The sequence below is a fragment of the Crocodylus siamensis genome, chromosome 8, assembly GCF_052110815.1.
Source record: "Crocodylus siamensis isolate JL-2025a chromosome 8, ASM5211081v1, whole genome shotgun sequence".
Taxonomy (NCBI): domain Eukaryota; kingdom Metazoa; phylum Chordata; order Crocodylia; family Crocodylidae; genus Crocodylus; species Crocodylus siamensis.
Window position 1 is genome coordinate 78,566,968 of NC_143402.1, and position 15,449 is coordinate 78,582,416.

General features: G+C 48.9%; 1 protein-coding gene across 4 annotated transcripts in view; it reads right to left on the reverse strand.

The window, feature by feature from the left end:
- The window catches only part of RPTOR (regulatory associated protein of MTOR complex 1), a 258,055-nt gene that overhangs the window by 29,404 nt on the left and 213,202 nt on the right, over window positions 1–15,449 (reverse strand). For all 4 annotated transcript variants that reach the window (XM_090059359.1, XM_090059361.1, XM_090059358.1 and 1 more), the window contains 3 exons: window positions 11,672–11,775; window positions 10,773–10,956; window positions 8,208–8,318 (listed from right to left, as the gene is read on the reverse strand). In XM_090059359.1, the coding sequence (XP_089915485.1) occupies window positions 8,208–8,318; window positions 10,773–10,956; window positions 11,672–11,775 (399 nt within the window). The remainder of the gene's footprint in view (window positions 1–8,207; window positions 8,319–10,772; window positions 10,957–11,671; window positions 11,776–15,449) is intronic.

Below are 15,449 nucleotides of genomic sequence, written 5' to 3' on the forward strand. Positions count from 1 at the left end.
GCTGAAAAACATAACACTTCAGAACAAGGTATAACAATAAAGCGCGGCTTTTGCCAAGACACAAAATGAAAAACACTATTAAAATCTTCCTTTCAGTGACTAGAGTGGACAAGAGGTCTACATGTTTTAGTTCTGAGTCTCCGAGATGCGCAGGTGATGAATGCAGCAGCCTTTGCTGGAAGAGGAGGGTTGTTTTTAGTTTCCTGTGCCAGAACATCAGAGGTGGCAGCCCCAGTATGCCTGTATTGGCTCATCTCGTTTACACACATCCTTCAATCTGTGACCCTGAAGAAAGGTGCACCCAGGCCCATCCAGCTACTAGATCTATGCCCCACTGTACAGGGCTGCCCATGCTGAAAAGCTCTACGGTGCTACACGACTAACTAGTAAATTATAGTAAGAGCTGCATAATCAGCCTCACTGGCAGGAGTGTTCCCGCAGAAGGACCAGAAGTCCTTCAGGCCTGCACCAAACAGCCAGGTCTACATTAGGAATTTTTGCCTGTAAGGTAATGCTGCTCAGACCAGTGATGCTTGCAGACATTTTTATGCCAGCAAAAGCCCTGGTGAAGATGCAGGACTCTGGCTCTTAGGACTTAGCAGAACAAGCGCCCTCAGCAGAACAAGCAAAGCAGCCAAAGTACTTCTTTGCTAGGATGGACTGCACCTGAACTCAGAGGCCGAGTGGGGCTGCCGTCCCAGCAAACCTCCTCTACAGCAAAGAGCCCATGGAGCCAATTGTGGATTCTGCAGGCTCCAGCACCGCCAGCGGTTTCTGCCCACAGTGTTAGTCACCGACGGGATACTGAGGCAGGCCGAGTACAGACAGTGCCAAAGGGAGCACTCCAAGATAAAGTGATGCCCCACAAAGCCCACATGGGCATTTTTATCTAGTCGTATCAACTAAAGCTCATTTAATGACACCAGAAAGGTCCTCTGAGGCAAGCACTAGAAATTCCCTCCTTTGTAACCGTACCAGCCAAAGATGCACCATGGGCTTTATTTAGAACGACAATACTAAAGTGGCACCGGCAGCAGGTGAGATTTTGGTTCCCTTTTTGGTGTTTCTTTTCTTTCCAGCCTCACCTTGAAATTGCTTATTCCCAACAAGGGGCAGCTTCAAGCAAAGAAAGACCGGCACCACCTGGAGTGCTCCTAGGCATTGCCTGGGGGACAGCTGAGCATGGTGGCTTGGGGCAAGAGTGCAGCTTCCCTCCACAGCTCCCAAACAGAGCCGATCAGCCTGGGGGTTGCAAGAGAAACTTGGGAAGGGGCCTGCAGCCTCTCCTCTGCACGGTACCTAAGAGAAAGCAAAGGAGGGGACTAGGACAGGGTCTCTGCCCTTTGGTGCATCAGAGACCCTGCAGGGTTGAGAACCGCACCTCCAGAACCAGCTGACAAAGGAGCTGCGGACAAGGGGCACTCGTGAGAGTTGCATCTAATTTACTGCAGTGAAAGGGAAGATGGCTACAGAGGAAGAGCGTGTTTCTTGGAGGCAGGAAGAGCCCCTATAACTCCATTTTCCCCAGTGAGAAAGGACTTCAGCAGCCTGACATTACTATGCATACTGTGTTCAAGAAGACATCCAACCCTTCGAGAGGAACCACAAGCAAGATTATTGTGCTGGATTGCCTTTTCTTTTGGAAAAAAAATAGTTTCATTTTGCAGCAATCCAGAGTTTATTAGAAAGGAAATGACAAATGACCAATAATGCAAAGCAATAAACAAAGCCCAGATAAAATGCATCAACGCATATTTGAGAGGAGATATTACACTTTAATGAAAATCCAGTTTCTATGGGAATAAATTAGTCTAAGATCTAAAAGGCCGTCTCAAGCAGGAGAGAAGAGGGGCATGAACAGAATTGTAAGTTTTTCCACTGGCACCCAACAGCTCTCTCCTACTCCGACTGGGAGGTCCTGTCCCCTACCTGACCATCTCGTGCATGTGCAGGGGACACAGACTGGTGGACTGAGGGAGCACACAGGCTTTCCAGCTCTAGAGAGAGAGCCTCAATCCTTCCAGGGATAATGAAGCAGGAAGCTGGTTGGTGACGTAAAGAGGTGAGCAGAGAACCTGCCTCCAACGAGGTTTCTCACAGCATCATGCAGATGTGCCGCACACCTGCCCATGCTCCTGCCCAGATCAGGGGGAACTGCTTCTGTTCTGCAGTCACTGCAAAGCAGGCAGCCGTGTAGGGAAGGGGAGAGCGATCAGGTTGTGCGCATTATATGCAGCCTGCGCATGAAGACAACACAAGACTTCCCACTCCCCTGCAGGCTGCTGCGCAGGGGGCCACTGACCACATGAGGCAGAGGCAGTATTTTGATCAGCGGAAAATATTTAACTTCAACCACTCAGAAAAACTTACAGAACAGGCGCTCAACTTGGGATCTTCCATGCTAAAACACACGTGCCAGCACGCACACGTGAGAGAGATCCAGCCAGCCTGCCTCTGACCAGAAATCAGCAGGATGCCTGGATCAATTGCTCATCCCTTGGCCCCCTCCCCTTCCAAGCTTTACCAGATTCTTCTAGAAAGTAAAAGCCTGGCACTGGCTTTTGCTCAGCTGTCCTGCAAGCAGAGCTCCTGGAGGTATGTGGGTGTCTGTAACAGTGTGACAACATTAGGATCAAAACAGGCCGCAGATTTCTAACACCTTTCGCTTTCCACTCAGACAGAAACCAATTCTGATTCCTCGTGCTGGGCCGTGTCACTCAAAGCCAATGAAGTTGTTTTCCTTGACCTCCTTCCCGGTGTCTTGGTGAATGAAAGGGTTGTGAGGGGTCAGGGAAGAGGCTTGATGCACTTGGTAATAGCAACCACTATTACAGGGAGGTCTTTGCTGCAGCTGTTTTATAAAGAGTTAATCTCTGCATCGGGGCTTTGAACAGCTGCCAGGACTAGGAGGAGTGAGTGAGATGAAGTTCAGAGCAGGGTCCACATAATTCTCACCTTCCAGGGTCCTTACCAGCTTCCACCTCGTGTGACCTCAAGGACAAAGTGCAATGGAAGCTGGCTCCAGCTCTTTTGACCTGGGGGGGGGGGGGGGGGCTCCCCTGCAGCTGGCAACACCCAGGCTTTCTTGTGCCTTTACCGACCCCAGCCTGCATGCGGTTGGCGGAAGAGCCTTTAGCTACAAGAACTTCCTGATCGCTGAGCAGGGGAAAGCTTTCTGCAGAGATCAGAATTACCGGAGCCGTCTGCTCTTTAATGCCTCACCAAGCAATCACAATGCAGCTTTCTCTCCCTAAATTTATCTGATTTGATAATCAATAAATCAAGTTCAGTATGATGGTTTGAAACCAAGCCAATGATTTATAATGGAAATTAATCCCTGCATCTTCCCAGCGAAAGCATTTTCAGAGCAAGGGCTATGAAGCAAAGCTAAACTCATAAATTAAATACGACTAAGACGTGCTCACAGTCATTTTATGTTTATTCATTACAGGAATGACTGTTTTCTCTTTCCCCCTGTTTATTTCAGAAAGAAGCACTCCTGGATGAAGTACCAGCAAGGAACCGCAGCATCCCTCTCTTCTACCTGCACTTAGTTCATTTTGCACTTGGCCTTTTCCTGGAGACTGAGGCTCCCAAAAGGCAGCGGTGGTCTGGCAGGACTTTATGTTTCTGCCTGCTCCAGGAGTGGCACTTCTAGGAAGAGACCGTTCTGCCGAATTCCAGCCAAGAAACACGTTACAGGAAGGTCAGCATTACCTGGCAGAATGGGCAAATATTGGAAAACACCACAGGAAGCCGTCTGCAGAGCCTTCTCTCTCCTCCTTCTCCAGATGCAAAACACCACACTGATTACAGAATTACATCCTATTTCTCAGGAAAGGCAATGTACTCTGCAACATGCGATATACACATGTGTCGCATCACCTGTTCCTGAGTGGCACCCTGGCTATGCCAGATAAGGAGTCCACAACAAAGATGCCTTAAATATCTTATATATGCTACAAATATGGGACAACCTCATTATATGGAACCCTCCTGGGACCAGGTAGTTGCTGTAACAGGGTCAAGTCAATTCGTCACAGCATAATAATGGAAAGATCAGCTTCTGCTATTAAGAGCGGGGTTTGTTATAACAGGACTGAACTGTATCTTACAGCTCACATGTTTGGGCTTCGGTTGGTCTGCAGACGACGCCCCGCCTCCTCTGAACAGCCCCCATGGGCAGATGTGGGGGTTCATGGGAAGAAAGCACATGGAAGATTGCTGCAGATGTGCAGCTGGATCGGCAGTGTACAATCTGGTAGGGAGAATGCGGTGTGGCGAGATCTCTCCTCCGAGGAAAGAGACAGCGTGCACTCACTGCCAGGACCACCAGAGAGGTGAAATCAAGGTCTTCCTTCATGCCCAGCACAGCTGCACAAGGGGAATGCAGGGGTTGCGAGCAGACTATTTCAGGCAGGAAGCATTAGGGAATAAAGGGGCGCTTTCTATGTCCTTGTGCCATGGCACAGGATGGGCAATGGACTAGCTCTTAATTAACAGAACTTAGAAGGGACCTTGTAAAAAATATGAACAGATGAAGACAGAGTGGACCATCATGCAGTGAAAATCAGGTGGACAGGAAGGAAATGCTCAAAGGAGACAGGACAAGCGGTGGGTCTGTACTGGAGACTTTGTCACGCCGTATGCAACTCTCAAGGACTCAGAACTTGTTTCAATCCAGAGCCTTTCTCCTCCGAGAGACAACCACCTATAGCCTAAAGCACGTGCTCTCATCCCCAGCCATTTCAGTGCGAGGTCTTAAACAAGCACTTTCCAAGCATATTTTTCAGCTGTAACAAGGAGTTATACCTTCTCCCCAGTTCCTGTCTTCTTCTTAAACTGCAGAACCTGTCTGACTCAAAAACTTCACCAAAACCATCACATTTTTTTTTACCAGGTCTGTAAAATCTCAGCTGGTAAAAAGGAGACGAGTGGAAACAGGCAGTTAGAGTCGAAACCAGTCAGACACTTTGCTACGAGAGACGCTAGCACACCTGCCACGTTCAGAAAGGTTGGCACCAAGAGCGAGGTGAGATCACTGTGGCCCCGGCTTCGTTTGTCTACGGATGCCGTTCGGTGCCAGCACTTGGAGCGTCCGAGGTTCTTAGGCGAGGCATCTCAACCATTTGGGGCCAAGCAATGTATAAACCAACCAGCCCTGTGCATTCATGAGAGAGCGCCTCACCCCTCTGCTCCTGTATTCACACCTCTTCCCTTCTTCCTTTTCTGAAAAAGGAGTTTTCTCTGGTTTATGCACGTGAAGTCCTCTGCCTAAAAAAAATAATTGCTCCCTGCATGCCCACTAATACTGCTTAATACTAAAATCTGATTGGCTGTCAAGAGTGATTTATTATATTAATAAAGACACCACTCTTGTGAACAACTATCCTCAGAAAGCAGACAAATGTTTTTAATAAGCATTGAGAGATAAGCCACCATAATACCTATTTCTCACTTTTTTCCCCCTATAAAACTTACTTATTCTTTTTGGTCTTGGAAACGAGACTCTGACGTTCCTCTTGACCAAAGCAAATCTTTGTGTAAAAGACCAAAAGCTTGAAGTATGACCTAGTATTTGAGTCCTGCTGGTCAGAAATAAGTCCTAATATATTACAGCAAAAGCTCCATTATCCGGCACCCTGCTGGATAACCAAATGTGCCAGTTATCGGAGAGGTATCTGCCTGGTCAGGCAAAGACGCCTCTCCCGCTGCATCCACTTCTCAGGTTAACCGTGCCGCCCCTCCCACCTCTCCAGTGGTGTCAGTGTGCCGGGGGAAAGGGATGGGGGGCTCCGTGCAGGCTGTTTTCCTCCAGGCTGCAGGATTCGACAAAACCCGAAGTCCCACTTCCGGATTCCCTTTTGCCGTGTCGACCGGCATGCCGGTTAATAGAGCATGCTGGTTAAGGATGTGCCAGTTAACGCAACTTTTACTGTATTGGCTAAGTTGCTAATGGTGTCAAGGGAAAATTAATTACATTAGTAGTATAGCTGATGATGAAGCACCAGGCCATCTATTTTGCTACCAAGGGCTGCCTCTTGGCAATTCAAGTTAAAACAACAACAACAACAAAAATCAAGTGACTTGGAAACTTGCCTCCAGTTTCACTAGTTTCATAATGCATAGAGACATGCAGCCACTTACTTCCCACCATTACCCTAATGTTTTGCTACTTCAACAAGATGTGCTTCATGAAGGATCCATAATGGACAGTTCATTGTTATTGCTCAGAACGGGGGAAATTATGCACAAAACGGGGATATTTTTCCTTATGCTTAAAAGATGCGAATCGCCAGCGGCTGCTTATTAAAACCGGCATCCAGCAATATTTCCCTGGGGTTAAAGTAGCATCGTCTCACTAGTTTGTGTCACATGGACGTTCTGGGATTTGCCCTTATGTTTCACCTGAGTTATTTGGACAGTGACAATATCACAGACTTGTTCACCTGTGTGTGATGCGTGTCACCTGCTGAGTCAAACAGCGGACGCAACTACATGCGCAATTATTGCTATTTGGCTTTACTGCACAGTAAATCTACTGCACAATAGACTAATTTCCTGCACAGTAAGCACCTGCACATGTAGACGATGACACTTTACTGCACAGTAGATTAGTCTACTGTGCAGTAAAGCATCTCATGTAGACATGGCCAGCGATGCCTTCAAAAACTGAAGCTGGAATTTCAGTTATACTTTGTTCCGTTTGAATCCCAAGACCTTGGGATTTGTCCCCCCAAAGGCATTGGGTTTCCTTTTTTTTGTGAGGGAGTAAGAATTACTGCTTGCAATCTGTGTTTTGATTTACTAGCTAAGACTGAAATCATACGTAGTCTTTTCTTAAAAAATCTGGGGAGCTGGGAGGCAACCTCTCCTTTGTGCCACTGAGAAACAGCACTCGCCTCCCAATTAAAAACTTCACTTATCCTAGTGCCAGGCTTTGGCGTGTGTCTCACACTGCACTGACAAGTGGGAGACTGGGGGGAACCATTTTTGAAAGCATCTCAAAGAGTACAGACAGGTGTAACTGTACCGGGATCAAACAGCACCAGCATAAACTGTTACACTGTAACAGAAGATTTGTCATCCCTGCTCCCATTGCCCACTGGCTTTACTGCAAGTGCAATATTTTTTACCTAATAAACAAGGTTGTGGGAGTCTTCCCAGGGCACTAATTCAGATTTCCAGTTGCTATTGCAGCCCCTCTCCTGAGAGAAAGGACATTTCATAAGAAGCCTGCAAGCAGATCCCAGATCTAAGGTTGCAAGGTCAAGTCTGGCTCCAAGTGGAGGACACACTCTGCTGACACTAGGATTAACTAGACTTCACTTAAGGCAGAATTATCAATGATTACCTCTGCTCAGTTTAGCCCCAGCACCACCAGAAACCAAACTGCACAGGCAGGAACAAAGCAGCACCTCTGACCCTGCCGCTGGAACAAAGGAGGCTCATTGCACTGACTTTGACTCTAGCAACCCAGCAGTATTTATAGTGCCTGTTCCTTTGTGGGTGGCAGCAGAGAGGGTTTTATCACCAGCATTTTTCCTGGAAAGTTAACGTGGGTGTACCCATGTGCTGTCCACTTCAGGCAAGACTATCTGTTAATCCTCCTTGGCATGCACAAACCAGAACTGCCGCTTAACAGAGGCAACTTCATATAGGTAAAGCGTTAAACCAATGGCTGCATTGGGCAGAGATGATATTTCTTTGCCTTCACTGTGTGCTGACCCCAGAGAACGGTGTCACTAAAACATACGCTCCCACCCACCCATTGCTTGATTCCGTGATGAATCTTGTCTTTGTCTTACTTTGTCATCCTACCCCACTTCACTTGCTTACGAGGATTACTGAACATCTGTACAGTGCACTGAAGACTAAGCCTGCTAGTTAGGTGCTAAATACAATGCAATTAACTCAATTCTCTTCCTTCTGACATCTGTCCTCTATGGGCAAAGGAACAAAATTCAGCATTGTAACTTTGCTCCATTCCCCCTCCAGTCACTTCTCTTCCCACATACTCCAGGCAGGGTGTTAGGTGGTCTCAGACAGCAGTGGGGTAGCGACAACACTCTCGCTGCAGTGACTGAAAGGACCATGAATGCTCTGAACAGGGAACGTGCTGGGCTTGCATTGAAGGGTGTCAGATCCCCACCTCCCCGAGAGACTCAGCGGTGTGACTCCATAAATGTAAAGGAAGAAAAGCTTACCTTCATGACAGGCTGAGCAAAATATTTTGCACTCCAGTCACAAAACCCCGTCTGCATTGTGGCCGAAATGAAGTTTTTGTGTCCCACGGTATCATCGGCGTCGTCGGTGGTCTGCCCAGGGAGAAGGGAAGAGAACACCGAGGTGAAAGTTTGTGGTTTCTGCTAAAAGATGCTGCCTGGACAGTCAGGCACTTTGTAGGCCAGGCCCTGAGAAATAACCTTTACAAAAGCTCTTGGTAGATGGATGGAGTTTACCTATACGGGCATAAGCACACAGCTCCTCTGGGCTGCAAGACTGATGTGCTTCTGGGCACTACTCTAAGGTTAACATGAAATGGCTCATCTTGAGGGCTCAGAGGATGGCGTTTCCTCTCTATGTATTGACTTAAGTTGAGTCCCTTGTGCCAGGTAGCACAACCCAAAGCCACCACTGAATGCTGCAGGGTGGTTCTGGTGATGAACTGGTGGGGCCCACTTCAGTTCCTAACATATAGGTGCCCACATCTCAGAGGGCACGTTCGAGCTGGCAGCAAGGCCGCAGAACAAATGAGCCAAGAGACCCTCTTTCCCCTCGAGGTTCCCTTCCTGGACAGGGGTACCTGCATAGCTGCTGCCTGGGCCACATCTATAGAGAGAATAACGTGGTCTCTAGCTCTGTCCAGGCAGGGATTTTAGTCAGCCTTTTCTGCACACCGTACGGTACTCTCTCTGAGCAGCTGAGATTGCTCCCACTTTGGTCTTCCCAGACCCAGAAAGAGCAGTCCCACAGCGGGTGCAACTGGGCAGCCACTACTAAAGAGTGGAGCATGGCTACCAAGCTACAAGTTCAAAGTGAGGTGGATGGGCTGAATGACGTGTGAAAATCTGCCCAGCCCCACCGGATCCTGGCTGGTATCAGCAATCAGTTTCTGAATCCCCCCAGATACTGACCTCCAGGTCTCTCCACTGGGCTCTTCTGCAGTCCCAGCAAGATGGCTGCAGCTCATAGAATCAATGAGTCAGAAGGGAACTAGACAGATCATCTAGTCCAACCCCCTAGATGCAGGAAGGAGCACTGGGGGTGGCAGGGGTCATATCCATAGTTAACAGAGGCAACTTCATATAGGTAAAGCGTTAAACCAATGGCTGCATTGGGCAGAGATGATATTTCTTTGCCCTCACTGTGTGCTGACTCCATAGCCAGGTGCCTATCCATAGTTTCTAGGGTCGGAAGGGACCTGAGTAGATCATCTAGTCTGACCCCCTGCCATGGCAGGAAACAATACTGGGGTCATACAACCCCAGCAAGATGTTCATCCAACTTCCTCTTAAAAACCCCCAGGGTAGGAGCCAGGACCACCTCTCTTGGAAGTTGGTTCCAGATCCTAGCCGCCCTGACAGTGAAGTAGTGCTTCCTGATATCCAGTCTCCCCTTGAAGATTTCCAGGGAACGTGAGAGCACCACCTCTCTGGGAAGCCTATTCCAGGCTCTGGCTACCTTACAGTGAAGTAGTTCTTCCTAATATCTAACCTAAACCTATCTTCCCTCAGCTTGTGGCCATTGTTCCTGGTGACTCCAAGGGGGACCCTGGGGAACAGACTTTCCCTGAGTCCCTGCTGGTGGCCCCTGATAAGGTTGTAGGCAGCCACAAGATCCCCCCTCCGTCTCCTCTCAGCTCATACACTAAAACAGTGTTCTCTCCTGCTGCAGACAACTTGGGGTTTTGAAAGGGTCTGGAGATGTGGGTTTATTCCCTTCTCTGTTACTAACCAGGAGCAAGTCACCCCTTTTGTGCAGGGATTTTAGTCAGCCTTTCCTGCACACCATGGGGTACTCTCTCTGAGCAGCTGAGATTGCTCCCACTTTGGTCTTCCCAGACCCAGAAAGAGCAGCCCTGCAGGGGGTGCAACTGGGCAGCCACTACTAAAGAGTGGAGCATGGCACACAAGTGGCAGTAATGACACTGACTTGCCTTTGATAAGGGCCAGATATTGTTAAAGCCCTTTGGCACCATGTGCGCCAGGCCCCAGGTATGCCTGGCTTGCCTATTTCCCCACTGCAGCCCCTCAGTACCCACTGACATTCTTTCTACTTCAGTGGAACTAGTGGGGACACCTTGCAAAACACACCCATGTTCTGTTGCTGAAGACCTGAGTGCATCCTGTCCTAAAGCTGCGTGATTGGGGCTGCTCCTGCCATGCCCAGCTGCTCTGACATGATGGTAAGGTTTCTATGTTCCCTGCAACTGGAGGCATTGACTCCTGCCCTCTGAGAACTGCCATGCAACTTTGTTCATTAAGGTGAGGCAGCAGCACTGACTTATGTAAAGTGATTGAATGTTTACAGAAGAATAAACAGCCTATTCCGATTAAACACCTCTCGGCTGTGGCAGCACCGAGTAATGTCACATCAAGAGCTGCAAAGTGACATTTATACTGCAGAGAGGGAAAATAATTCATTTTTATTTCACTGATTAGAAGCTACACTGAAGCCACCAGCAGTGGCAAAAAGCAAACAAAGGGGCTCTGGGGAGTTGAAGAGCAAACAAGAGGCCTGCGTGATGGTGAGGAGGGAGTCCGTCTTACCTGGTCCGGTCCTTTGTCAAACATTTTCCTGGTCCTGGGGAACTGGTGAGAGTGGGGTGTATACTGGACCCCAATGTTGCCCACATTTGCAGATCTCACAGATGTGATGTCCCGGCTGACTGGCTGCTTGGTCACATCATTCGTCAGGCTGGAGCTGCTCGTGCTGGCAGTGGGAGGGGACCCTCTAAGCAGCAGGAAAGGAAACAGGGATGAACAAGACAGAGGCGCAGGAGAGGAGACTCGCTATCGCTTTTTGACCTGAATGATGCTCTCTTAAATCTATGAGTCGGCCTTACTCCTATCACTGAGTCCCTCTCACTTGCTCCTAACAAAGCTGCCTGCTCCTGATTGTCCCAGACCCTTAAAGGGGCAAACAGCTTTGTTACACTGACATTCACCTGACGACATGGCCAGTGAGCAACACGTGGTTACAGAATCATTCTGGAGCCAGGCATCTCCCAGCTTGTCTTGTTTGTAAGGGGGTCAAGACAGGAGCTGCAACTGCTATTTCCACGGAGAGGGAGGACAGGGTTTGGGACTTTCCAAATCCTGACCATGGCCACATGGCTCTTTCACTAACTGATTTGGAGGCAGCCTGGTGCTGATCAGGCAACCCTGAGGCCTCCCCATCTGTAAGGAGAGGGAAGGCAGATCAGACCCAAGAAGACTGTAAATGCTGCTGACCTCAGATCAACCAATTACACAAGGATAGCAGCATCGGTATGTGCCCTGCTTCTTCCACTTGCCCCTTGCCCAGATAAGAATGGCAAAGGAGAATCCAGCACATCTGCTTCACCACCCCCAGCTCTGTCCCCTGGAGGGACTACTGGTGGGGAGTGGGTGCAGAAATCCATTCACCCTGTAACCTGCACATTATTAACATGGACAAGGCAACTTACCCCACTTGGTGGATGTGCATGCCCTTGTTGGTAGGGCTGGCAGGGGCAGACTGGGTGAGCGAGGAGGTGTCAAGGATGCGCTGGGGGCGGGCGTTTACTGTTGCCTAGGGAGAAAATCAGAGCATGGAACAGGTTGGTAGGGTGCAAAAGGCGAGTCCCATGATTTACTATCTAATAAAAGCACATGTCTTGGGTTAAGTGCAGTTCAGCTCTCTATCAAAGTGGGATTTTAACAATATACACGAAAGCCTCCTGAACAATCCCCAGATCACTGTGTGATTAGGCCACTTTGTAGAAAGCACTTACCAGAAAGAATCCTTCTGCTATTTACAGGGAGAGGCTCTGGGCTACGGCATAATCCCTTCCCATAATTAAACTGCAATCGAAGTCCTGTACTGGCACTTGCAAAAAAGCTGCCAAAAGGCAAGCTACCAGCCTGGGGGTGACTTGCTGACAGCAAGACTTTTCTCCCTCCTCTTGGAAAACAAGGGCTGGATATCTTACCCAGCCCAGCACTGCTCCCCTGCCCCCAAATTCCAGACCTGCTTTCATGTTCGAGTCAAAGCTTTCACTGTAAGTATGGCCATTGCATAAAGATACCCGATTTCTTGCTATCCCCCTGAATAATGCTTGAGCTCCTGCAGCTTCTCCAAGCATTTTACAAACAGGAAGCCTCACAGCACTCCTGCCACGAGTCACTTCATCTACTACGGAAACGCAGCCAGGACCAATGCAGGATGAGTCACTATCACCAGCATTCAACAACTGCCTGGAAAGGAAAGTCTCATTGAAGAAGGCAGGGAGAAGTCCCTTTTTTGCTGGGAAGGGCTGGATGCAGCTCTAAGAGCAGCCAGAGGAAGGGTGGTGAAGAAGTCAAGACAGCTGCCTCACCTTCCCCCTTTCCCTAGACAGAACATGCTGCCAGTGGCGGGTAACCAAGCCCTGGGTCAAAAATTCCTGCTTGCTTGGAGACCCCAAACTGAGATCCTTGCCCCCCCGCCCCACACACACACACATACTTCCTCTCTCTTTTTCTGCACTGGAACAGCTTTTCAGGGACAGAAGCAACCCCGAGCCAACAAAACTGACCGGTACCGAGAGCAGCAGTTGTGACGTGGGCAGGCTGACTGATCCCTCTTGAGGTGGCTGGAGAATCGGGATTGCACAGTGGGGAGGAGGGGACACCTCCTTGGGCAAGGGAACCTCTGAACTGGTGGGGGGAGGGGGCAGGAGACACTGTGCTCAACACAGTACGGCCAGGGCAGTCGCACTAACGCAAGGCAGCTGAAGGGGAAGAGCTGTGTGTGCTGCTTCCTGGGCTCCACGCAGCTAGCAAGCAGAAAGGGCAGAGTGCATGTCTGCAGGGAGCAGCACTATTAGCTTTTGCACTTTACACACACTATTTGCTGGAGACAGAAAATCAAGGCAGTCGTGCTTGAGAGTACATCCTGCCTTGCTCCCGCCACCTCTTTGCGGGAACCAGAGGGTCCTTGGAGGCAGCCTCAGATTTTGCCTATCCTCACATGACCTACTGGGGAATTCAAACCGTCTCAAACATCACTGGGCTGGCTCCAAGGAGCATGGAGAGTGATGGCTATAACAGTACGGTGTGTCCACAGGCTGCCCATGCACAAGTGGGGCTCCTGAGCAAAGCACTGCTTTGTACCCTGGGCACAAGGCAGCCATCTAAGCTATCCTACTGAGTTCTTGGTGGCATGAAACCAATGCATTTCCTAGGCCATCCTCCTCCAGTGTCAGGGACAGATACTCTACTGTCACCACCACCCAACAGTGCCAGTCAGATCTTCTAGTGTGCTGTCTGGAGCGGACAGAAGGTCTCGTAACAAAGAGGGAGGACAGACTAGATTTAGCAACTCAGAATTAACTACTGGTCATAATGAGCTCTAATTTGCCACGAAAGGCCCAGGGGTTGCAGTTAGGTGTCTGTCATCCAAAGCAGCTTGGATTCCAGGTCAGGCTAGTTCCAGAAGAGCTAGGATGCAAAATGAGCGAGACAAAGTCCTTCTTGAAAGAGAACGGGCATTTATTCTTCTAACGCAGCAGTCCAAGGGCTGTGGGATAACAAGGCAAAGGCAGAATTGGTAACACCCCACCTGAGGCAGCTCTTCCCCAAGTTTCACTTCCTGAAGGAGGGCTCTCACAGCCTTCATATCGCATCCTGCCCAGGAGGGGAGATGGTAACTTTGAGTAATGACCTCGGGTAGCAAGAACAAGTAGGCAGAGCCATTTGTTCAGCACAGAACTGCGTGCCAAGGAGGTCTGTTATACAGAAGTAACTCTCAAGGTAACTGAGCTTCAGACCTGCCAATGAAAGCAGCTGAATGAAGAAACTTTGGAGAATGGCTTCATTAATTAATCATGATCACACAATTTTAAACAGCCTGCATCACTTGCTAGACTCTCATTTGTTTTCAGTACAGACAGACCAGAAAAGCAGGGCTTTATGGTTTTCTTAAAGTTGGAGTGGTGAACGACATCCAGTTCATCCCACTTTGTTTCCTTAATTCAAATGCTAGACTAGAAAGCCATCCAGTGTAAGATGCTGTGTGCCCCAGAAACAACAGTGTGTGTTTCAGGAGTGGAGAGGCACGTGGGTTTTTAACCAGCTCATCCTAAGCCTACAAAGCCACGTGCTGTCTTCTGAAGCACTCCCCGTCTTCCCGTGGCCAAGGAGCCAGTCATGGTTTCAGCAGAGATGCAGATAGTCAGACATTTGTCTCACCCGTTTGGAAAAACAAAAATCTGGCTGGGTCTGATTCAGATGAAGGCAGTCATAAGCAACCTGCCTGCTGGTAATGCACAATCTGCTTTTCAAGACTAAATTTAGCAAAGTTATTCTTATTTAAAACAGAGTAGCTGCTGTCTCCTAGCCTGAGGCTTACCATGTGGTCTTGAAGATGACTGACCACTATACTAACGCTTTTAGTGCGGTGTGATGGCTCTGTTCAGGTTCTTATATTGTGGCCCATCCATCACCCTCTCATCTGAGCACCTTCCAATAACCAGATCAGTAACATGACTATCACTGGCATGGTTTTGTAGCTTCTGATACAGCAAACCATACAGGATCATGCGCAGAGTGATTTTGGCATTTCTTTTTCAGAAGCTTTAAATGTTTGCTGGCCGCACATGAATCTGGGATGATTTAGAAAGGGAAGTTCTTGCCTTGGTCAGAGCACACAACTGGATGACCCCCTACTGTCCCTTTCAGACCTAGTTTTCTATGATGTTATGATCCAAAATGATCTCCTTCTCACCCACAATGTTTCAGAACAGCCAGCCATCTGAAACTTCTGTTTCCTTCACAACTCCAGTCAGGAGCAGGAGGGATACCTGGCATTCCCATGTTCTAACATATCCCAGCTCCGCCTGTCCAAAGCATATTTGGCACAACAAACACCCTCATAAATAAGCTTAACCTCCTGAAAGGAGCATTTTCCAAGAGCCCAGTGTGCTTCCCTGGGACCATCCAGGTCCCACTGCTGGGAGCTTAAGAGAACACAAGGGAGAAACTTGTTCTCTCTCTCTCGGAAGTCAATGGCAAAACCTCACTTAAGCACATCCAGACCTCTGGAATCCATGTCAGCTCACAAGCACAGGGAGGCGTGGAGGCAAGACTGTAAATCCAGGTTGTAGCACTTACGGTGGGACCTCTGAGCACAATTAAATGCCAGATCATGACCCCAGATTTTCAGCCTTAAGGCTTTATTCTAGATGGTTTAGATTGCAGCCCAACCTGTCAGGCTGCTTGAAGGCA